Source organism: Hyperolius riggenbachi, chromosome 7 (assembly GCF_040937935.1).
Source record: "Hyperolius riggenbachi isolate aHypRig1 chromosome 7, aHypRig1.pri, whole genome shotgun sequence".
Classification (NCBI taxonomy): domain Eukaryota; kingdom Metazoa; phylum Chordata; class Amphibia; order Anura; family Hyperoliidae; genus Hyperolius; species Hyperolius riggenbachi.
In genome coordinates this window covers 127017689-127043150 of record NC_090652.1, presented here as the reverse complement: position 1 = coordinate 127043150, position 25462 = coordinate 127017689, and the positions used below count along the sequence as shown (strand labels likewise).

Sequence of the window (25462 nt, the reverse complement as noted above, 5' to 3'; positions counted from 1 at the left end):
CAGCCACCATGTATCATGTCACTTTTTACTAATTTAATCAGTTTTTATTATCCTTATTATTTTATTTAAAATGGTAAAAAAAATGGGTTGGTTCTGCTCAGTGGAGAAACAATTGTATTGATCTATTGATTAAATATACCTGTGTAGAGGTGCTCTGCTTACCGCCTTTATAGAAAACATATAAGGTCTTCCATGGTAGACATCCATGAATGATGGTGCTCCAGGAGAAAGATCAGTGTTGGGCTTGGTTCCCATTTGTGATGGATCCGGTTGCCACAGAGTGAAGCTGACAGTTCTGGGTCCACTCCGCGCATGCCCACCATGACACACCGCGCGTGCTAAATCATTCACACTTACTGCGTCGCCCATTAACTTCATTTACCCCAAGCACCAAGTGTTAAGCATGGTGCTTGTGGTAACACGCTGAAGACGTGCGCCAGGATTGCGGTGGGATAAACACTTCCGTTGCAATGTGATGCGCTAAGTGTAAAGGCCCCATTGACTTGCATTGCTGTTGCGTTACCCTGCAGTCAAACAGGGTAACGCAATGCAAGTGTAAAAGGGGCCTCAAGCTTTTATCCTGATTTTCTTATTAGATCCGTTTTGAGGCTATAGTGGTTCATTCCTGTGTTCGATCATGCAGATCCTCCAGGATAGGCATATTGTATATCTTACACATCAGTGTTTGTTGGTAATATTACCCCATATACCCCATTATCGTATTGCCTTTTCTGCCTATATATTTCTCAGCAAGCACATCTGAAAACAAATACTGCAAGTCTTAACGCACGATGATTAGAACAGAACGCCATACATTGCAAGCAATGCATTAGGCTTTACTCATCTTGCGTAAGATTTTACGCACGTTATTCTACTTTCCACAGTTCATTGAATATACCCCTTTGTTCCTTGTAACAAAAGGGAGATTTTAGCTACTGTTCTACACTGTCTACTGTTCAAGGAACACAAATCCATTATCTGTCTGTCATGCTTTCTACAATATGGTTAGTGAACGTGCTTAAATAATAGTAAAATATCTCTTATCTGAAACAGATACATGTAGAATGACATTAATAAAAATAAATGAAATACATTGTTAATCTTTATCTTAAACAGTGCTGAGGAATGTTGTTTTTTAACGTGGAAGAAATCATTTTAATTTGAAGCTATATTTAACTAGTATAGTAATGTATTAAGATACAGAGAAGACATGTGGGTGTAGATGCCTGACTATTGCTGATTCAGTGTGTTTTAATCTATACGGTCTCTCTGCTATAGTATATGAGGACAGCATTAGTCAGCAGTAGATGTACCTTCAGTGCAGTAGGATGATTAAGCAGATCCTAGCAGCACATATCTTATCAGTGTGAGTCTTCTTTACATGACCAGCAGACCCTCCCATACAGTCCGCACCTACACTATCAGCACACATCAGAGTGCAACGTAAGGAATGCAAAGTCATCTAACCTTCCTATAGTTATAACTAGTTTGTAATATGTGTTCACACATAGTGTATATTAAATACATAACACGTTGCTTTTACATCTTATGTATAGCTTATCCAAGACCATATGAAAAAAAAATCAGTATGACAAACATTTGTCTCCCTTTCTGTCACAAACATTCTGTATGAACTTACAGAAATATAATCTACAACATGTTGTTTTTACATTAGTTTAATCTAACATCTTCTTTGAATGTATGTATTTATGTATGACTGCTAATAAACTGGTTGGTAAAGATGAAGTACTTAATTCTTGATACAGTAGGGCTCAGTAAATTAGACAGGTTCTTCATATGAGTCATTTTATTGCACCTTTTTACTTCATCTTATTCTCTTAAAGGTAATCCATAACAGAAAATGAAAAAAACAGCTTCTGGGGGGTAATTACCTTGGAAGGAGGAAGCCTCCTGATCTCAATCCTCCAGGATGCAGCGCTGGCAGCCCCCGGAAATACAGCCGACAAGGATGTCATCTGTGGCGCAAGCACAGTAGTGCCTGCAATATTATTTACCTTCCCGGCTCCAGCGCAGGCGCAGTAGCGGCCTACCAATGGGCTCCGGAGGAAGTAGCCGAGCCCGATCAGGTCCACTCTACCGCGCACTCGTGAGTTGCCTGCGCAGTAGAGCGGACTTGATGTGGCTCGGGTATTTCCACTGAGCACATCGGAAGCCACTACTGCGCCTGCGCTGGAGCCGGGAAGGTAAGTATTTGCATGCCCGCTGTTCAAAGGCTGCCAGCGCTGGATCCCGAAGGGGGAAGAGGACAGGGAAGCCTCAGGATACAGAGGCTTCCCCTTCCTGAGGAAAGTCCCCCCCCCCCCCCCCCAGGGGCTGTGGTGGCTTTTTTTTTTTGTTTTTGTTTCTTTTTATAGATTTGCTTTAAAACATTTGTAATAGCCTAGCAGTCAATTCTGCATGTAATACTTGTACCCATGTATATTCTCCAGGCAAATGCAGATCCTTCTGTGATAAACTGCTTGCACAACCTGACTAGAAGAATCGCCATTGTGTTACAGCATGAGGAGCGGAGATGTCAGTATCTAACCAGGGAGGCCAAACTCATCCTGGCAATACAGGATGAAGTGTCTGCTATGTCAGAAAGTACGATTTCAACATTACATTTATTTGTACCAACTGATATACATATTTATAACAGATATGTATTTTTTAAATTATGTTGTTAGTGAAGAAAATGGGATCCTTTCAGTTGTTGGACAGCTCGTCTTCAGGATTTATTTTTAAGGTTTACTCTAAAGTAGGGGTGTCAAACTCTATTACAAAGTGGGCCAAAATTGAGCTCTGGGACCAAGTCCCTGGCCAACATCAATGTCTAGTGGCCACCTCCTCTCCTGGTGTCTAATAGCTCCCTTCTATCCCCTATACAGTTAGTGGTCCTCCCTCCCTCATCTATACAATTCCCTGATGTTTAGTGGTTCTCCCTCTCCTATACAGTTTCCTGGTGTCTAGTGGTCCCCTACTTCCCCTATACAGTTCTCTGGTATCTAGTGCTTTCCTCCTCCCCATATGGCTTCCCTGGTTATCTAGGGCTTACCCTCCAGTATAGCTTCTCTGGTGGTCTAGAGTGGGACAAACATAATGCAAAGTGGGGAATTCATCTGAGGGCCAAATCTGATGGCTCCGAGGGCCAGATTTGGCCCATGGGCTGAAGTTTGACATGTATGCTCTAAAGCCTGGTATACAACTTTTGATTGGCCAATTTTACCACCTCCATGTAGTAGGCGGACCAACATATTCTGAATACTATGAGCAGATTGTGTAGGTAATCTCTCATGGTACATGGAGGTAGTACAATTGGCCAATGATTGGCCAATCAAAATTGAAGGTGTGTACCAGGATTTAGTCGTGGGCATTGTGGAAAAATGTTAAGAAGCCTGGTTAGTCTGGTGAATGGAAGTCCCACCTGCTCACTTCCATTCACTACAGGGCCTCTTTTACCTGAAGAACACCCTTTCACTGCTGAAATGCTTGCCCTGGAGCCTAATACATATTAAAGTGGACCTGAACTCTTGCACCGGACAGAAGGAAAACCGAGAAATGCACCCTGTATGTATTTAGAGCATTTAGACTGTCTAATTCCCCCTCTTCTGTGATGTTGTAATTTGATCCCTCAGCTGTGTCAGTTGACGGCCACGGCAGAGAGCTAATTGGTAAACACAGGATGTGAACAATATGTGTGCTCCCATGAAAGCAGGAAGTAGAAACAATGCAGATTTTTTTACGGGATTTATATAAGCTGTAGCAAAGAAATGTTTTTCTTTAAAGGTTATCATGCTGTTGTTTGTAAAGCAATAATAGTCAGCTCCCAACCATCAAAGTGTGACCTGCTCCAGTTGTTGTCCCTTTGTCTCCAGTAACAGCAAATGTGAAGAGAAGGGACCCTGCAACATCTGGTTGCTGGTTCTCTTCTCTTTGTACTTATTATGCTGTTGTGTATCTTTTAAAACAGAGAGGAAGTTCTGAGTTAAGGTCCGCGTTAAGAGAGAAATCTGGGAGAAATACAAACCCCATCCACCTCTATCCCAACATTTCTCCAAAAAAAAAGTTACCGGTATATACTGTATTGTATTTTATTTTATTCTGTGAGTATTTCTTATATAATGTCCTGTCACACCCCAAATCCCCACCAGCCTTTATTCAGGACACAAGGCTGGCTCTGACCTCCCCTCATGTGGGCCTCTGCTAAAACCTAGAACCTTCACAGCAGTGTGCAGTCTTTAAGGCTCCACTGTCCACCTGCGGTGTGTCTTGTTTTCACTGCAGCCTTCGCTTTCTCTTCGTGGCTAACAGGAGTGGGACCTCAGGAGGTTTGAGGTGTTTTGCATTCTCCGATGCTTTTCTGCTCACCACTGTTGTAGAGTAGATATCTCAATTAGTCTATAGCACATTTGTCAGGTCAAACAAGTCTGCCCTTTCTATGATCGCTACTAAAATACATATTAATATATCATCTTCCCCTTTCCAATTACAATGAGGAGTTGCTTTCACTAGACGGTATGTTTGACACTGAGGTGGGGGGGTTCTGTCCTCGACTGGGCAGGTATGTATTTGAACATTACCGTAACTCAGTGGCTCTCAACCTTTTTTACTGAATGTACCCCTTTGTGGGTCATCCACGAGCCAATATACCCACTTTGTTTTCAAAAATATAGCCTGCAAAAAAGAGGAGGAAAGACACCTAAAATTTTTGTTCACCACAAGTTTGGGTAGATATATAGGGCAGGAGCAAAAGTGCATTCTTTTGGCCCCAGCTAGCAGGAACATTGAGAATATAACCTTTTAAATGTGTGTAACACCTTGTGAATAGCTTATTATATAGTGTGTATCTTATACTTATGGCAGATGGAGGTCCACAGTCACCATTTCACCATATTTTACCAAAAAGTAAGCTGGCAAGAGACCTGAAGGAAGCCTATGACAGGTATAGTCTATTTATTTACATTTCTCAGTGACCTCTGGAAACATTAATTGCTGAATATGTAATGCATTTGATATTGTAGTAACATCATCATCCAGTAGTCCTTTTTATAATTAAAATGTCTTCAGATACTACCTCCTTCCACATGCCTACCCCTGGAAAATATTTGCTGTAGCTGATAACACTGTTAAAAAGACCCTGTAGTGAGCCTAAACTAAATAAACGTAATGCCTGGTACACACAAAGCAATTTCCTGTTAGATTGACGGTTGAATCAATCATTTGGAACAGGTCCGATTTTGATTTTTGATCATTTTTCGGATCACATCTATACAAAATAGATGAGAGGCTCCCTTTGCCGTATCGACTTGTTCATTTGGCACTTTTATTGGCCTGATGAAGCGGGCTGGGACCCGCGAAACGCGTTGCCTGTGCTAAATAAAAATCTTTTGTCATATACAAGGATTTCGTTATTGAGGTAAGCCACCTCATATTATTTCCTCGATTTTAAGCTGTTTTTAGATGCTTTTATTTCAACCAGGGCGCCTCTTTACCTTCAATTGTGCATAGCTATACCCCCAAACAATCTGTGTTTGAGGGGTGGTGACAGACCACCTGTGGGTGCCCCACAGTGGACACCTGTCCCTACTTTTTCAAGGAGAGCGACCACATCCAGGTCCCGGCTGGGACTACCCCGAGTGGAGTCGGGTTTATGGTCTCCACCTGCTTCCTACGGTTGGTTGCCCTTGCAACCTCCTTTTGTGAGTAGTAATTTATTGAAATTCCTTTTTTAATTGCATACTAATATACTACACTATTGGGCTCCCGTATTTGTCTCCTATATATTTTTTTCCTGCAAGGTGCTCAGACTCCCCCACTACACTACACTGTTAAAAAGACCCTGTAGTGAGCCTAAACTAAATAAACGTAATGCCTGGTACACACAAAGCAATTTCCTGTTAGATTGACGGTTGAATCAATCATTTGGAACAGGTCCGATTTTGATTTTTGATCATTTTTCGGATCACATCTATACAAAATAGATCAGAAAATCAGATCGGACCTGTCGGAGAGTATCGATTTGACCGTCAATCTGACGGGAAAGTGCATTGTGTTTACCATGCTGCCCCAAACAGTTCACTAATTGCACTTAGTCAGTGCTGTATGCTGTGTAATCTCTTCTGACATCTGGCTGTGGTTTTAGTTAATTCACTGGGTCCTTTCCACCACAGCAAAGATTTTTTTTCAAATAAAACAGGAGAATGGATTATTGTTGAAAAAAACACTTTGTTGTATTTCGTGATCAGCTCATCGTTTCGTTTCTACAATTTCCTGGTCACCTGTCGCTCCTCCTCTTCTCAAAGAATGGAAATGTATGTGCGGTACTCCTTGCAAATTAACATAGTTGATAATGGATGCCAGCCTAGCCTGCTACAAAAAAAAAAACAGTGACCTTCCACTCATATGAATAATCCAACCAAAGGGTTTTTGTGAATGTGACCAAAAAGTAACAATGTGGTAGTTCTAGGCTTTCCAAACCATTTTTGTAAATAAGCAACATCCACTCCTCTCCCCCCACATTCCGCAGTAATACACCAGACGTCACAAAAGTTGTCGCCACCTGTGAGAAATTTTAGGGTGAGGAAAGATTTTACAATGGGCAAATACTGACCAGATAATTTAAAGTAATGTTGTAAAAAGAAAAATGTGTAATTTTATTCATTACATTATTTTCAGTAGAGTTCCTTTTTAACTGTCAATATAAACCTGCCCTTCAAGGGGCACTATGCAGAAAAATTGTAAAATTTAAAATATGTGCAAACATAGACAAATAAGAAGCGCGTTGTTTTTCCACAGTAAAATGAGCCATAAACTACTTTTCTCCTATGTTGCGGTCACTTACAGTAGGTAGTAGAAATCTTACAGAAGCGACAGGTTTTGGACTAGTCCATCTCTTCATAGGGGAATCTTAGCAAGGTTTTTATTCTTTATGAAGATATTCCCTAAAAAGGATTTAAACAATGATGCTGGCCAGCTTCTCTGCTCGCTACACAGTTTTTTGGCAGTTGGACAGAGCAACTGCCATTTACTAAGTGCTTTTGAAAATAATTAAATCCCTCAGAATCCCCCATGAAGAGAGTTTTTATATATATATATATATATATATATATATATATACATATACATATACATATACATACATACATACATACATACATACATACATACATACATACATACATACATACATACATACATACATACATACATACATACATACATACATACATACATACATACATATATATATATATATATATATATATATATATATATATATATATATATATATATATATATATATATATATATATATATATATACATATATACATATATACATATATACATATATATATATATATATATATATATATATATATATATATATATATATATATATATATATATATATACATATATATATATATATATATATATATATATACATATATATATATATATATATACATACATACATACATACATACATACATACATACATACATACAGTGTTCTCCCCAGGCTCTTTTAGCCGGGTGCCCGGGCTAGTTTTGTGGAGCACCCGGCTGTCATCGGCTCACCTCTTCCTATTCTGTAAGCATAATTGCTCACAGATGCACTGGCCCTGCATGCTCTCATCTCGCCTCACCCGGCTACTTTTCCATGCCACCCGGCTACTTTTCCATGCCACCCGGCTACTTTTCCATGCCACCCGGCTACTTTTTCATGCCACCCGGCTGGAAAAAAATTCTGGGGAGAACACTGATATAAAATATATAATATATAATATATATATATATATATATATATATATATATATATATATATATATATATATATATATATATATATATATATATATATATATATATATATATAAAATTTTGGGGGGGGATGTCAAGTGATAGAATTTTTTCCTTCAGTGTTCCTCTGATGGTAGATTGATATACACAGATGTTTACCTATGAGAAAGAGAGGCCATTATCTCCTTAGCCATTAGTCTGGAGATCTTTGAGGTCTTCTGGGTTATTACATGCTCTTAGCTTGATCTTTGTTGTATGTTTGCTGACCACAGCTGGGTAGTTTCATTAGTGGTGTTGCACCGACTCCATAAGGGCCCTTTCACACCAGAGGGCTTTTTCGGCGTTTTAACGCCACGCCCGAAGTTGGTGTTTTCCTAGGTAAAAGGAAAGTCCATAGACTTTCATTTTAACATTCACACTTAACGCCGCGTTTTGGAGTGTTGTGTCTTAACGCTCCCAGGCGCTTTTTCTGGACCTACTGCGGCGTTTCTCATTACAATTGATATTAATGTATGGGCGTCAAAACGCCTTAAAAACGCCTTGAAAACGCCAGCAGCCAAAACGCAGCGTTTTGCCTTTTCTCTGCTGCCTGTAGTGTGAAAGAGCCCTAAGAACTATAAATTATTATCTTCCTATTGACGGTCCAGTGAAAGGTCACACCCTTTAGAAATGATTTTTTTTTTTTTTTTTTTGTATCCTTCACCACTCTGATGAGCATGAGAAATCACAAATACTTTTCTCAGAGGTTCATAGATATCCCCTTTGGTTAAACAATGACAAACACTTTTCCACACTTGTGTTGTAAGTATGAGGCCTAATAGTTAATATTGGATCAATGTACTTTGTAAATAAATGAACATCTGTTTGAATTTTCTTGATCTTTTCTACTTTATGGTCCTATTATGCAAATATTGTAATTTCAAACTTTATACAGGCTTGTAAAGTAATGTAACAGAAAGTGCTGTGAATGTCACAGTTTCACTAATTTGACTATGGTTAAACAAAAACTGTACCTCCAATTTTAATGAGTAAGCTTAATATAAAATTAAGTTCATTTATAATGCACATCAGCTGTAGACGTGGTTCCAGCTAGTAAATAGTGCCACCTAGCTGTCGCTTCAGACACCAAAACAGAAAACACAGGGCTTTACTAGAGGCCTGTGTTCCAAACCAGAAATGTGTGATAAAGAACAGCACAGTGCAGGAGAATCAATCCTGTTTACAACTGGATAATATATGGCTGATAGGCTTCTTTGTGTTTTACTGAAAATGTGGTAGTTAATGAAAGCAAGCCTATAGTATTTTAATAACTTAGAATGAATCTGTAGCCTAAACTTTTATTTTTGTGTTGTAAAGAGTCAAAAAGAGGTTCTCACTTGGAATACCAGTATTTCTCCCAGCATCACATATCTGTGATATAGTCATTGATAAAAGGAAATAAAGTTAAAGAGGAACCCACTTTTACACTACGGGTAATTATCCTGGTTTCAGCATCAGAAACACTTCCTATAGCTATATTGCTGTATATTGGTATGTGACCGAATCAAAACACCTCAGTGCACTGTAGCGTCAGGCTGTAGTACTGCTTAGATGTGGTGCATACTGCTGAGACAAACTTAAAGCCAGTGTAATTTGGACTTAAAAAAAAACCCAGATACTTGCCTATGGAGAAGTAAGGCTCTGGGTCCTATAGAGCCTTCCCGTTCCTCTCATGGTCCCCCCCGTTCCAGCGCTGTCACCTCATTATAGTCTGCTGCCGCAGGAGGCTTTGGAAGTCTTTGGGAGCCTGAGTGCACGCAAAGATGAGCAGCTCAGAACTGCACATGCGCGAGCGCACTTGTGGAAGCACAGTACGGAGCCGTCTGACTTCCGAAAGCCTCCCGTGGTGGCACAAAGTACTATGCGACTGGTCGGATACTGCTGTCGGGGTGACCACGCTAGAATGAGGGGACCAGGACAGGAGCGGGAAATCTTTATAGGACCCAAAGCCTTCCCTCTCCATAGGTGAATAGGTGAATATTCTTTTTTTCGGAGGGGGATGGGGGGAGGGGAGAGGTGGGGTTGAAAATCTAGAAAAATGTAAAATGCATGTAAACCTGTACAAATAGGAAGTACATTTCTTCCAGAGTAAAGTGAACCATAAATTACTTTTCTCCTATGTTGCTCTCACGTACAAGTAGTAGAGTCCTGACCGACAGATTTGGACTAGCCCATCTTCTCATGGGGGATTCTCAGGATCTTCTTTATTTTTAAAAGCACTAAGTGAATGTCAGTTGCTCCGTCCAACTGCCAAAAAAGTGTGCAGCGAGCAGGGAGGCTGGCCAGCATCATTGTATAAATCTTTTTCAGGGAGTGTCTTTATAAAGAATAAAGGCCATGCTGAGAATCCCCCATGAAGAGATGGACTAACCCAAAACCTGTTGGTAATGTCAGATTTCTACTACTTACTGTAAGTGACGGCAACATAGGAGGAAAGTAATGTAAGGCTCATTTTACTCTGGAAGAAATGTACAGTACTTCTTATCTGAATGTGTTTTAAATTTTAAGATTTTCGCAACAGTTCCTCTTTAAGCACTTTGGAAATATCCCTAATATGGGCAAAGAGAGTAATGAAAATATATTAAAGGTTTTAACCTTTCCTTTTTTTCTGGCTTAATTAAGGTCCTTAAAGTTGTGAACTGTTGCTGATGTTTTTGTGCTACATTTTACATGTGCATGTAGTGAAAGTGAAGGCATTGAAATGAGTTCCCTAGAACAATATTTGAAGTGTGTTTGTGTTTTTGCAGTCTTTGTACGACAGGCGTGGTGCAGCTTCATATTAATAACTGGTTAGAAGTCAGCTTTTGTTTGCCACATAAGATTCACTGCGTTGGAGCCAACTTCATCCCCCCAGAAGCAATAGAGAAAAGTCTAAAATGTATAAGGTATGGCTTGTGTTTATTTTGCATTATTGTTACATTTTCTGTGAGTTGCTGCCCTCTGCTGTTCAAAAGCTGACATGCACAGTAAACCTTAATCTAGTTACACTACAAGTTTCAAAATATACATCTAAGGCCCGGTTCACATTAGCATTCCCTGTCCAGATCCGCCTGATCGGATCTGGACCGTATACTGTACAAACGGAACGTACGTTCCGCATCGCAATGCAAAGGCTATGCGGACGTTCACATAAGTACGTTCCGTACAGTACGGAGCCGGACCGGATCCGGACTCCGGACACTTTTCCAACATGCGCTATTTTTTGGTCCGGCTCATCCGGCCCACGCACCCGGACCGGAGCCTGACTGCACCATCCGGATATAGAAAACCAATGGGAAACGGAAGCACAGAACACACTGGAGACAACACCGGACGTTCTACCCCACTTCCTATGCGTATCATAGCGGCCATTTCGGATGGGGAAACATGGGCCCAGCATATCTGGAGTGGAGCAGCAGTGACAGACGTGCTGTAGCTGTTTTGGCAGTATGTCGGAGGTGGAGGTGAGGCCTACAGCGGAGGACCTGATTCTACATGTGCACCAGGTGCACCTCCTGCAGACCCCAACAAATTTTAAGGTTTTTTTTTTTTTTTTTTTTTTCCCCCCACGGATCCGGATGGCAGCCTGAAGCAGTCCTGATGCAAACGGACCGGATCCGGATCGGAACCGTACGGTTCCAATCCGGATCAGGTCCTGATACGATCCGGACCGTTTGCATGCCAAAACGCAAGTGTGAACGGGACCTAACACTCCAAGCTAATAAAAAAAAAACTGTGGGGCAGATTTATCAAAACCATCTTAATGAAAACTGGAGTAGATCCAGTGCTAAAAAGGTACAGTAAAACAGAGCGACCAATCAGAATGCTTGTTTTATGGGATCTGCTCCATTATTACACCTGTTCTGCTGTGTTTTTTTGTGGCACTGGATTTGAGAACGTATTTTCCTCTGTGTTCAGCAATAAAGAAATACATTTTTTTTCTCCTATTGTTCACAAAGTTTATTCCAGGCCTGTGGGGTTAGTACCAAAATCATCCAACTCCGAATCCTCAGTTTATGAAAGTATGTATGTATGTATGTATGGATGTCACTGCGGCGACTAACCTAGTGAGAAAGGACACTGTCTGTTCTCGTAGGCTTTCATTGCATACATTTTCCCGGCCAAAGATCTTACCACATCCCTTCACTCTGGCCAGTGTCTCATTACAAATATGAGTGTCCTCTTTTCATCTCAAACATAAATGCCTCCTCTCCATCCACCTTTGTGCGAGAGTTCCGGCCAGTCGGTACCACATGTCCTCCATAGTATAATAAATGTAGCATTTGTTTTGGACGCAGGGCATGCATTTTCAGCCTAATAGAGGTGGTGCATGCCTGAACGATTAACCAGTCAATTGCAGCATGTTTTTAGGGATGCGCAACCTCCCCCCTTTTCATAATGGTGCCACATGTATGCATGCTGGCCCTTCCTACTGTGAGGCTGCCACCTACCACTATTCTAATATGACAAATGTCTTCTTCCTAGCATGTGCTGCATATTCAGTCATGCAATCCTTCAGGCCCACCTAAATAACACCACAACTCACAGCAGTGTTCCCATCACACCAGATCCCCACACCATGGCTCTCTGGAGCTTAGATCCTGATAATGCAGACAAGTGTGCTATCCATACTACTGCCCACTAATCTTATTTAATACATCAGTATGCTAATAGTACTTACAAAACCTGCACTAGTGGTGGATTGAGAAACATGTTGGGGAAAATTAGTTTGAGCTTTGTGCATTATCATATTTGTTTTATGCTTTTTTTTTTTTAAAGAAATTCGAATTTGCTCATAAGTGGTTATTAAACTAAATCTTTATGTTAACATTTTTTAGGCCATATCATGCTCTACTACTTCTAAAAGATGAGAAAAGCTTACTTGGCGACCTTCCACTGGATTGCTCTCCCGCTTTAGTTAGAATCATCAAGTCTGCAACGGCTGTAAAGAACCTCCAGCAGCTGGCTCAGGATGCCGACCTCGCCTTGTTGCAGGTACCTCACAGGTTTCATGATTAATCCCTGCTGACTGTTATAACTACCCTATATAATAATAGGCAACTGTCCCTGCGTATAGCAGGGACAGTTGTCTCTGTGTAGCTGGGTCCGTGCTTTTTGCTACAGCGCATGTGCGCAGCCCGGACCCAGTCTCACACAGATAAGATGGGCGGGCGTGCACGTGCGGCGTGCGCACTAACAGGCGGCGGCGGCAGGGAATCCCAGACCTAGAGCCCGTTTTTAGGTCTGCTAGTAACTAATAAATATGTTGGAGAGGAAGTGTGATCGATGGATTATACTTGTGTTCAAAACAGCCATATTTACTCAGGACAACACCTATAGGGGCAAATAGAGATAATCAGTGAGATGCAAAGAATTCTTGAGTTGATGCAAGATTATGCAAATTATGTGTTCATATGGACATTAGTGCATAGACATTAGTTCGCAGTATTGCTCAGAGTGAGGTAGCAATGGCCCAACCTTGAATGAGAAGTATTTTTTTCTAGCGTTTGACTGGCAATCAGCTTAAATGGAAGTCTATGTGTGGGAGATCAGCTGCAAACCTTCTCAGGTCACTGGGAGAAGGAGCCAGAGAAGCCAAACAGCGTGCAATAGTACAAGAAACACTGCTTCACAAGGTGAAGGGGACCAAGCACTATTCTTTTTAACAGTCTCTAATAGCTGTAGGAGCCATGCCCCCCCCCCCCCCAAGCTGCCCTTTTTCATCCAGGGCCAGGTGTGAAGATAACTGTGACTTCTCTAAACTCTTTGAAGCACAGTGTAGCCCTCGCCTGCCCCACCGATTAAAGCTTTTCTTTGCCCTCTGCTAATGTGTGCAATAAAAAGAAAATACATCAGTCCTTATATGCCTGAAATCTCTGCAGTCGGGCAGGCCATGTCATCTACTGAAGTAGAGTAATAAAAGCTTCTGCTAAACTTTCAAATGTAAAAAAAGGTAAAAATGGGAGATTTTTTTTTTATTAATAAGCCACATTGTTGGCATGCACTTTTATGTGCTATTGAGATGCCCTGGATGCTAACAATGGTGCTCGGTTCCCTATAAGGACATAAAACCTCCAATCTTTATTTTTCCAAACAGCCGACAGGTAACACATCAATAAGCCCACGCGTATCAGAGCATGTATAGCTCCTTAGTCACAGCTAGAGTACTGTGAGGTCTAATGCTGGTATATATGACAGGTGGGAAACGCCCACCATGTAGCATTTTCTGGAGCAATTGCAATTCTGTAACTGGTATAGAAAAGCAAAAGTTCTGTGAAAATCGCTTTAAGGCTCCCTGCTCACTGCAAATCCTATTTGCGATTCCGTTTCCGATTTGCAATTCCGATTTTCCCTGAATGCAATCAACAGAAAAACAGGAAAAAACGCAGCATGCAGTAACAATTAAAAATCGGAATCTGATGTAAAGATTGATTAAAAAACGGAATCGCATGCAGTGGGCAAGGAGCCTAAAATCGCTAGAGCTTTTTGTTGTGAAACAGCCCAAAAAGTGATTGGAAAATATGTGCCAGGGAGGTGGAGCACAGGGCACTAACAGAGCAGCAGCCCTGTGCCCTACTGTATAGCCACCCCTACCATCACGTAATGTCTGGTCCCCCTCCAGCCATTGTACAGCATTATTTTTTACTTCCCACCTACCTTCAGAAAAGGATCATGGTGAAAAATTTAAGCCCACCCTTGTTGGACTCCTGGCTTTTTTTTTGTAAGAGTTGTTGGGGGGCTCGTGTCAACCAGGCCCCTAGTCTCTCTTCAGGCCCTAGGCACCTGCCTATGTTTGCCTTGTGGATGATACAACTCTGTCTACATTACCGAACATCAGTAAAATGGTGAAGAACATTTGTAATGCTGTGTAAAGAAACACCAGGTTAGCTCTCGCTGCTTCACAGATAAAGAAAGCTGCCCTCTGGCAGTGACTCCAGTTTTAGCTGCGTTAACTACCTTAATGCTGTCTTTGTAACCTGAAGTGAGAAGCATATAGTGGATGCCATATGTATTTCCTTTTAAACAATACCAGTTGCCTGGCTGTCCTGCTGATCTTGTGTCTTATTCAGTCATACTTCAGTTAAACTCCCGATCTTCTGCATGCTTGTTCAGGGTCTATGGCTAAAAGTATTAGAGGCAGAGTATCAGCAGGACAGCCAGGTAATGTGCATTATTTAAAAGTAAATAAATATATTGGCCTGCATATCCATATAAAGTGTATCTTTGCTGCTTTTTTCAGGGCATGCTTTCCTCTACATATCAACAAAGCTGTATAGACATGCCAAAAAAACATTTAGTGCTATGAATTGAAGAGAATAAGACCATAAAGAAAATTGTATTTTATCACTTCAGATATTCTCTTAAGGGGCCCATACACTGGTCGATTTCAGCCATCATTCGATCGATTCTATAGAATCGATTGATCAGAAATCGATTCTTTTAAAATTGATAGATCGATTTGTGGCCGATTTCGATAGATTTGATCTATCTGACAGGATGGAAGACCTAGGTCGATCCGCTGCTGGTAGCAGAGCCTTGGCCCATAGAGTTGCATTGGATCTAATGGTCCAGTAATGCATTTAGATCGATTTCCAATAGATTTTATTCTGAAATCTGTTGAAAATCTGTTCCTAGTGTGTGGCACACATCAGATAGATTCCTGTCAGATTCCAACTTGACAGGCATCTGACAGAAATCTATCTGATGGGCGAATCTGCTGCAAATCTATAAGTGTATGGCCACCTTAAAGGGGAACTGAAGAGAGAGGTATATGGAGGCTGTCCTGTTTATTTCCTTTCAATCAATACCAGTTGCCTGGCAGCCCTGCTGGTCTATTTCTCTGCAGTAGTATCTGAATAAAACCAGAAACAAGCATGCAGCTAGAATTGTCAGATCTGACTTTAAAGTCTGAACCACTGAAACACCTGATCTGCTGTATGCTTGTTCAGGGGCTATGGCCAATAGTATTAGAGGCAGAGGATCAGAAGGGCTGCCAGGCAACTGGCATTGATTAAAAGGAAATAAACAGGACAGCCTCCATATACCTCTCTCTTCAGTTCCCCTTTAAGACTGCAATAAAAATTTAAGTTCTTCCAGTTTACCACTTTATACTGTAATTGTTTTGTATGAACGGTTATTCCTTAAAGAGGAATCGTGACCAAGTATTGATACGAGAAATCATTTACTTTTTCTGGAATAGATTATCAAAGATGTCTGTTTGACTGATATTGTGGGGAAACCCCTCCTACGGTGTGATATCAGGACCAAGGTCCTGACCTCACACTGTGGGAGCCTTGTTGCATTGTGACAAGTAACAGCTGTTTACAACTGCCAAGCAACCAACTTTGTTAGCCTGTCACATTGTTAGTAGGTGTGGTTATAGATAATGACAATTAATGCTGCCTTTTTTTACATGTCTGCCAATAGTAAAGATGATTATGTGCAGGCTGAACGAAGATGAAACTAAATGAACAAATTACATGGCGAATATCAATCATTTCTTGATCTCTCATCTATTTCTTAACTTCTCACTTTGCAATGCATTGATTTCTTTTTGCGAAAGCTCCTCTTTAAGCTTGCATTAATCTCTTCTGCAGGTGTTCCAGCTTGCTGCACATTTAGTGTACTGGGGAAAAGCTATCATCATTTATCCTCTTTGTGAAAACAATGTCTACATGCTGTCACCGAATGCAAATGTTGGCCTGTAAGTATTACCATTCTTAATCTTTGTAAAATAAGTCACAGCTTCTAATACTTGTTACATTTTATGATAGCTAATTGCTTATAGCATAAGTAAAAGTTCACATATATAAACTCTGAAATCACAGTGTAGACCGGCCTGTCTCATGAATACCGACCAGGGATTCTGTGGCATATCCTCCCCCTTGGTTTGAGCATCCATAGGAGGAGGTGTTGGCCTGGCTGGCAGGGTGAGAAAGTCACATATCTGCCTTTTCCTCACTTGCGCTGTACCAATCCTATGTCTGGCTTCTGACATACTCTGCAACACATGACTGTCTCACTGCAAACATGAGGGAGTATCCAGGAATTCAGGAAATGGGACAGTCAGACAAAGGAGGACACACAGAGCCATGCCAAACTCTGCAAATGGAATGGGAGCACTGGAATGGGATGTCACTGTAATAGACAGCTTTTTAATAGGTAGGCTCTATGAAAAGCAGAACTATAATGAAAGTACTCTATAGTGCTGATGTGCTCTCTGCAGCCAAGAGGTCACCAGAGGTAGAGGGACAGCATGGCGGGGGAGGGGACTGCTTTACTGTCCACTGCATTGTCGCTAATATAAACCTATATTTGATATAAGACAAACATAATCTTGGGTTATGTATAAGTGTACTGTATATGGTAATAGGAGCTATAATAGGATGACTATAATAAGGAGCACAATGAGGGCCAGTTCAGGCGAACTGCTGCCAGTTATCATTCCTGTAATGTGCGGCTATGGATCCACTGCGTCGTAACGACGACGATTGTTCAAGCACCGCGGTCAATAGAGTTTTCCTGGACATGGCATACAGTTTCTGGAGTCGGCAGCGTTCCCGGCTATGTAAAATGTTTCCAGGCGAATAGAAGAAAAGCGTTGGGTAGCGACGAACCGAGCCACTGGGAGCAATCCATCTGCACCAATCCTAACAGTGGGCATGTCATTGGCATAGTGTAAAGGAGGGACATGGCATGGCAGATAAACTAGGAGGCTGCTACAGTAGTTACCTCACCTATTGTGTTAACAAAAAGAAGTCAGAGGATAGCTTTTGTTTTTAAATTGGTAGTATACTTTTAATAAAGAGTGCTTTAAATGTGCAAGCAAATCTCGCAATGACCACCTCCTTTACTGAATTTTCTCATAAAAGCTTATTTTTGTGTATTTTCAGCCATGGGTAAATTTCAGATCAAGCAGTTACATAGTTACATAGTTACATAGTTACTTTGGTTGAAAAAAGACATACGTCCATCGAGTTCAACCAGTACAAAGTACAACTCCAGCCTGCTCCCTCACATATCCCTGTTGATCATAAAATCCCTGGATTAACATCATTGGCATTACCTAGTAATTGTAGCCATGGATGTCATTCAACGCAAGGAAAGCATCTAAGCCCCCTTTAAATGCAGGTATAGAGTTTGCCATAACGACTTCCTGTGGCAATGCATTCCACATCTTAATCACTCTTACTGTAAAGAACCCTTTCCTAAATAAATGGCTAAAACGTTTTTCCTCCATGCGCAGATCATGTCCTCTAGTCCTTTGAGAAGGCCTAGGGACAAAAAGCTCATCCGCCAAGCTATTATATTGCCCTCTGATGTATTTATACATGTTAATTAGATCTCCTCTAAGGCGTCTTTTCTCTAGACTAAATAAACCCAGTTTATCTAACCTTTCTTGGTAAGTGAGACCTTCCATCCCACGTATCAATTTTGTTGCTCGTCTCTGCACCTGCTCTAAAACTGCAATATCTTTTTTGTAATGTGGTGCCCAGAACTGAATTCCATATTCCAGATGTGGCCTTACTAGAGAGTTAAACAGGGGCAATATTATGCTAGCATCTCGAGTTTTTATTTCCCTTTTAATGCATCCCAAAATTTTGTTAGCTTTAGCTGCAGCGGCTTGGCATTGAGTACGATTATTTAACTTGTTGTCGATGAGTACTCCTAAGTCCTTCTCCAAGTTTGATGTCCCCAACTGTATCCCATTTATTTTGTATGGTGTTAGACCATTGGTACGACCAAAATGCATGACTTTACATTTGTCAACATTGAATTTCATCTGCCATGTATGTGCCCATATAGCCATCCTATCCAGATCCTGTTGCAATATAACACTATCTTCCTTAGAGTTGATGATTCTGCACAATTTTGTATCATCTGCAAAAATAGCAACATTGCTCACTACTGTATCCACTAGGTCATTAATAAATAAATTGAAGAGCACTGGACCCAGTACAGACCCCTGTGGGACCCCACTGCTAACAGTCTCCCATTTTGAGTATGATCCATTGACCACAACTCTTTGTTTTCTGTCCATTAGCCAGTTCCCTATCCAAGCACACAGACTCTTCCCCAGTCCTTGCATCCTCATCTTTTGCACCAGACTTTTGTGGGGAACAGTGTCGAATGCCTTAGCAAAGTCTAAGTATATCACATCTACAGCATTCCCAATATCCATATTAGCATTCACTACCTCATAAAAGCTGAGCATGTTAGTCAAACAGGACCTGTCTTTAGTAAACCCATGTTGATGCTGAGAAATAAGATTATTTTCTACTATGAAGTCATGTATAGTATCTCTTAGTAACCCCTCAAATAGTTTGCATACAACTGATGTTAAGCTTACAGGTCTATAATTTCCTGGATCTGATTTTTTGCCCTTCTTAAATAATGGGAAAACGTGGGCTGTACGCCAATCCACTGGGACTCTGCCAGTCGCAAGAGAGTCACAAAAGATAAGATAAAGGGGTTTATCTATAACTGAACTTAATTCCCTTAGGACCCGAGGATGCATGCCATCCGGGCCAGGTGCCTTGTCTATTTTTAATTTATTTAGTCTTGCCTTTACTTCTTCCTGCGTTAAGTATTTAATATTACAGTTAGAAGATTGAGACTCTTCCGCCTCTGTAATTTGCAACAGTGCTGTTTCCTTTGTAAAGACAGAAGCAAAGAAAGCATTTAATAACTCTGCCTTACCTTGGTCATCCACCATTGAGTTCCCACCCTCATCCTTTAGGAGTCCTATACAGTCAACCTTTCTTTTTTTAGAGTTGATGTACTTGTAAAACTTTTTTGGGTTAGATTTGATATCCCTAGCGATTTGATTTTCAGCTTCGATCTTTGCCAGCCTAATTTCTTTTTTACAATTTTTATTGCACTCCTTATAATTGCTTAGTGCAGCCTCGGTCCCCTCCTGTTTTAGGACCTTATAGGCATTCTTTTTCCTCTTCATTTTATCTTTAACCTTTCTATTCATCCATAGAGGCCTTTTTTTATTCCTAGACATTTTGTTTCCATATGGGATATACATACTACAATATTGATTGAGAATACGTTTAAAAGCTTGCCATTTCCCTTCAGTGTCCTCCCCTTGTAGTACATTATCCCAGTTCACCAAACTTAGTGCCTGCCTGATTTGATTGACATTTACTCAAAAAGTCAGTTATTTCTAATGCAAAAATGCATTGTAGGAAGTAAACCAAGAATTACCTGTCTCCTATAATGGTACATGTGGAATTCAGATATAGAACCACCCAACTGAAGTACTTAAAGAGAAACTCTGACCAAGAATTGAACTTCATCCCAATCAGTAGCTGATACCCCCTTTTACATGAGAAATCTATTCCTTTTCACAAACGGATCATCAGGAGGCGCTGTATGGCTGATATTGTGGTGAAACCCATCCCACAGGAAACTCTGAGGACCGTGGTACTCCTGGCAGTTTGCTGTCTGTGAACCTTGTTGCATTGTGGGAAATAGCTGTTTACAGCTGTTTCCAACTGCCAACAAAGCAAGCTGCAGCTACATCCCTTACCAGCAGTAAAAATGTCACCATGTGATAAATTTCAGAATGTAAATCAGGGATTTAAAAGATTTTACAATGGGCAAACACTGACTAAATCATTGATACATAATTATTGTAAAAATGAAGCACTTTTTTAATTACATTATTTTCACTGGAGTTCCTCTTTAAGGGATGGGATGGGGAAGGTTAGGTCCATTTAGAAAATCTAGTTAAGGTGTGAGGAAGGGTTTAACTCTGGGGGAAGGTTAGGGTTAGTTTTTCAATAGGAGTTTACATTTGCGTGGAGTTTAGGGTTTGGCATATTTGTATTATTTGTTTTACACTTTTCTTTTTTGATACAGGAATGTCAACCATTGTATGCATGCTTGTATTATACAGTATATGTTGCTACACTCTGCTTATACTAATGATGAGCTACATTCTGTGCTGGTCTCTGGTTCAATAATCTTTCTCAACAGTTATCCACCGCTTCTGACACGTGCAACTTTACCGCCAAACTATCGTCCAAATTTGGTCTGTTGGATAATAGTTGGGCGTGTGTATGCGTGACAGACTAGTGACTGATAACAGGCGGTTTGCTTGATCTATCTGGCGGATCAACTCTCATGACTGTTGGGCTGTTATCGTGCAGTTGGCCACGTGTGTACGAGTTGTTTGAACGACTTGTACTTGTTTTGAATTTGGCCATATTGTACAGTCCGTCATTCCGCTTGTGTGCGCAGTATGCAAATGAGTTGGTTGTTTAGTTTTTTTGATGTGGGAAAATACAAGTCGTGCAGTCGGTTGTTGTTGGGTAGGTTGTGCGCTTTTGTTGGACGTGTGTATAGGCCTTAAAGGAAGTGTCGGAGTAAAAAAAAAAAAAAAAAAAAATATATATATATATATATATATATATATATATATATATATATATATATATATATATATATATTCTCCTCCAGCTCCTAGAAGCCATCCTGTGCCCTCGCCGCAGCTCCGGTGGCTCTCGGTCCCTTCCATTGCATATGCCAAGATGACGCCAGATGACGTCAGCACAACACAGAGCGGCCTTCGCGCAGGCGCAGTAGATGCCGACCTAGTGAGGGTAGCATCTGCACCGGAGGGGACCGGGAGCCACCGGAGCTGCGGCAAAGGCACAGGAAGACTGCTAGGGGCTGGAGGAAGCCTCGGGTAAGTAGATTTTTTATTTTTCTTGGACATTTCCTTTAAAGGGTCAAACTCGCATAATGATATGTCTGTTTCAGTTCTGCTATCATCTGTAAACACTGCACAAGAACACTACTGCTGAGTCACTTCTGCAATGGGAGATAAACTGTATGTCTCTTTTTTTTCTCCTTCTTTTTCTAGTTATTCTGCATTGGCAGAACAGTTTTCCCATCAGTTTCCGGGACATGATCTTCCTTCAGTTCTTGCAAAGTTTTCACTGCCTGTTTCTCTAGCAGAGTTCAAAAATCCTTTATCGCCACCTGGTCAGGAGGTAAAGTCACTTCAGTTTATTAACACATTCTCATGGGAGATAATTAATGTCTGCTTGTGGATTCTTGTGTGCTTTGTAAAAGACAGGCCATGCCAGGTTATAGGCGGTAGGAAACTTAGGGTGGCCACTGTCATTCAGGCTTTTTATATTGACAAAAATAGCAGGCACTGAAGATGATAGGTGGATATCACAGCTACCTGTTAGTGTTTTGAAGATGATGGAATTTGAGAATCTGAGTTACCGGTTAGTGTTACAGGAAACTTTTACAGGACACCTAAATGGAAAAAAATGAGTTTCACTTACCTGGGGCTTCTACCAGCCCCAGGCAGCCATCCTGTGCTCTCGCAGTCACTCATGGCTCTTCTGGTCCCCCGCTGCCAGCTAGTTTCGTTCTTGCCGACTGGGAGTCGGCCGGCCGCCCTGCGTACCTTTTTACGCATTCCGCTGGTGCAGGAAGTTATCGCGGACATTAACACGAACATTTTTACGAGTTATGTGTGCAATGCATAAAATTTTACGCATTGCACCCGTAACGAGTAAGATGTATTTGTTAATGTCCGCGATAGCTTCCTGCACCAGCGGGAATGCGTAAAAAGGTACGCATGGCGGCCGGCCGACTCCCAGTCGGCAAGAACGAAACTAGCTGGCAGCGGGGGACCAGAAGAGCCATGAGTGACTGCGAGGGCACAGGATGGCTACAGGGGGCTGGTAGATGCCCCAGGTAAGTGAAACTCATTTTTTGCGGTTTAGGTTTCCTTCAAGTGACATGAGATATGTGCGTATGCAGTGCCAAACATACAAATAAATATGATGTGTTGCTTTTCTTTTTTTTTCTGCCTGAAAGAGTAAATATTTAGCTTTGCAACTGGCAGTTTCTCTCCAGTCAGGACCCAGTCTGACTATAGCTTCTCTCACTGATAATGAATTACAGTCATACAATACTTCTGAGAGCAGGGGATGGATAAAAAAGGACAATAGTTCATATATTTGAGCACTCTGAGACAGGGGACAGACTGTTTTTAAACATAACATAAAACTGTGGGATATCTAAAAGACATTTTTAGGAGTAGAAAGTTAGATACAAATGTTTCTCATTAGTTGATTTTCACTTTGAAGTTTAATTTTAACTATTTCTGCTTCCGCTTAGCGAGAAGCACAAGGAGGGAAAAAAAATGCAAGGTAGCCATCTTGTGGCCAAATAGTAAAACTACATCTACATATTTTTTACATTACAATTTACACATATAACATTAAAAATTAACTGTTTATTTCCCACATCAAAATATTACCCAAATAAAATGTTTCATGGAAAAAAAAATTACAATTAAAGACATATAAATATTTACCTAAGGGTCTGAACTTTTTAAATATGCATTTGAAGGGGGTATACTACGAACATTTTTTAAATTATAAGCTTGTAAATAGTGATGGACGCAAAACGGAAAAATGCACTTTTATTTCCAAATAAAATATTGGCGCCATACATTGTGAGAGACAAAATTTAAATGGTGTCATAACCGAGACAAACTGGCAAATAAAATACATAGGTTTTAATTATGGTAGCATGGATTATGTTAAAGCTATAATGGCCGAAAACTGAGAAATCATGAATTTTTTCCATTTTTTTTTCTTATTAATCCTGAAAATAAACCGATGAGAAAAACAATTATATCTATCCTCCTTCTCCTAAAATGACTTTTTTAGATATCCCACAGTTTTATATTGAAATCTAGTTTTTACTGTTTCATTGTCTCTGCTCAATGACCCCTTCATTGATGTATACTAGAGCTCAAATCTATGAATTATAGACACTTTTTTATCGCTTTCCTGCTCTCAGAAGCCATTTACTGACAGGAAAGTTTTGTATGGCTGTAATTACTTATCAGTGAAGGTTATGCTATAGTTTGGCTCAGTACGACTCGTTCCTGACCCGGACAGAAACCGCCACTCACATACCTGATGATTAACTCTTTCAGGCAGAGAAAGAAAAAAAGGAACACAGCCTAGTTATTTGTGTTTGGCACTGTACATACACATGTCTATCTCATAATGTCACCTCTCATCCCATGTCAACTCGGTTGTCCTTTAAGCATTCATTAAGAATGTGTGGGTTTGGGGTAGTGTTGCTAGATCAGTTCATGAACGCAACATGTTCCATTACAGTAAAATGTAAATTCTCAATATTCTTGATAGACTATATTTCCACATAAGCACCTGTTGAATTTTCTCACAAAGGCTTATTTTTGTGCAATTTCAGCCATTGGTAAATTTCAGAACAAGCAAGAACATTTACTCAAAAAGTTGGTTATTCCTAATGCAAAAATACATTAGTAAACCAAGAATGACCTGTCTCCTATAATGGTAAATGTGGAATTCAGATTTGGAACCACCCAAACGAAAGTACTTACGGGATAGGACGGGGGATGCATTTAGAAAACCTAGTTAAGGTGTGAGGAAGGGTTTAACTCTGGGGAAGATTAGGGTTGGTTTTCCAAGAGGAGTTAACATTTGCGTGGTTTATGCTGGGAATCTATTCTGGTGCTCGATTCTGCGCCCGATCGTTTTGCCCACTCTATTCTCTTATCTTCCGCTCGTTTTTCTTTTTTTCAATTCACTTCAATGACAAATCGAGCTGCAAAATGATCGAACATGTCGATCCATGTATTCCCAGCATTAGGGTTTGGCATCCGGAAGGGACTCATGTTAAGGCTCATACACACATCAGACCATGGTCTTTGGAAAATGAAAGATCACAGACCAGTTTTACCCCCTTCCATGTAGTATGAGAGCCATACCTACACAGTCTATTCTATGGAGCTGAACTCCCCATCAGAAAAAAAACTTTTCAAGATGCTGCACACACAGATGCTGTACAGACACAAAAGATCAGTAGTTGCAAAAGATCTGTTCCTGCCAAAAATCCAACCCTGCAAATTGCAATGATAGTCTATGAGATCTGCAGATCATCGTACACACATGATTTAACTGACAGATCTGCAGATCTGAAAATCCAACCTGGTGGATCTGATCTGCAGATGAATGTCAGTTAAATCATGTGTGTACGATGATCTGCAGTTCTCATAGACTATCATTGCAATTTGCAGGGTTGGATTTTTGGCAGGAACAGATCTTTTGCAGCTACAGATCTTTTGTGTCTGTACAGCATCTGTGTGTGCAGCATCTTGCAAAGATTTTTTTCTGATGGGGAGTTCAGCTCCATAGAATAGACTGTGTAGAGTATGGCTCTCATACTACATGGAAGGGGGTAAAACAGATCTGTGATCTTTCATTTTCAAAAGACTATGGTCTGATGTGTGTATGAGCCTTTAGAGAATAGAGGGCAGAGATTAAGGCTAGGTGTCAGGAACAGGTTAGATTTTGGTAAGGATACTCAAAATTAGGTGATGGGTTAGGGTTAAACTATGGAGGGGGTAGAAGTGCTAAAATCATCAATGTAATAATGCCACAAAGCCAATGTAATGGAGTATCATTACTACTGATACTCTGATCACTGGCTACCCCACCATCAACACACATACAGGATCATAACAGGTACAGAAATACATGTACCAAGACCAAAATTCCTTTGTTTTGCAAAGTAAGTTAAACCTAGCCCACACTCTTGTTTATAACA

The 25462-nt window shown here is 40.6% G+C and overlaps 1 protein-coding gene across 4 annotated transcripts in view; it reads left to right on the top strand.

Annotated features, from left to right (window-relative positions):
• NPRL3 (NPR3 like, GATOR1 complex subunit) overlaps positions 1–25462 on the top strand; it is a 62594-nt gene that overhangs the window by 25480 nt on the left and 11652 nt on the right. For all 4 annotated transcript variants that reach the window (XM_068244630.1, XM_068244627.1, XM_068244628.1 and 1 more), the window contains 6 exons: positions 2451–2604; positions 4864–4942; positions 10591–10728; positions 12661–12817; positions 16420–16526; positions 21699–21828. In XM_068244630.1, the coding sequence (XP_068100731.1) occupies positions 2451–2604; positions 4864–4942; positions 10591–10728; positions 12661–12817; positions 16420–16526; positions 21699–21828 (765 nt within the window). The remainder of the gene's footprint in view (positions 1–2450; positions 2605–4863; positions 4943–10590; positions 10729–12660; positions 12818–16419; positions 16527–21698; positions 21829–25462) is intronic.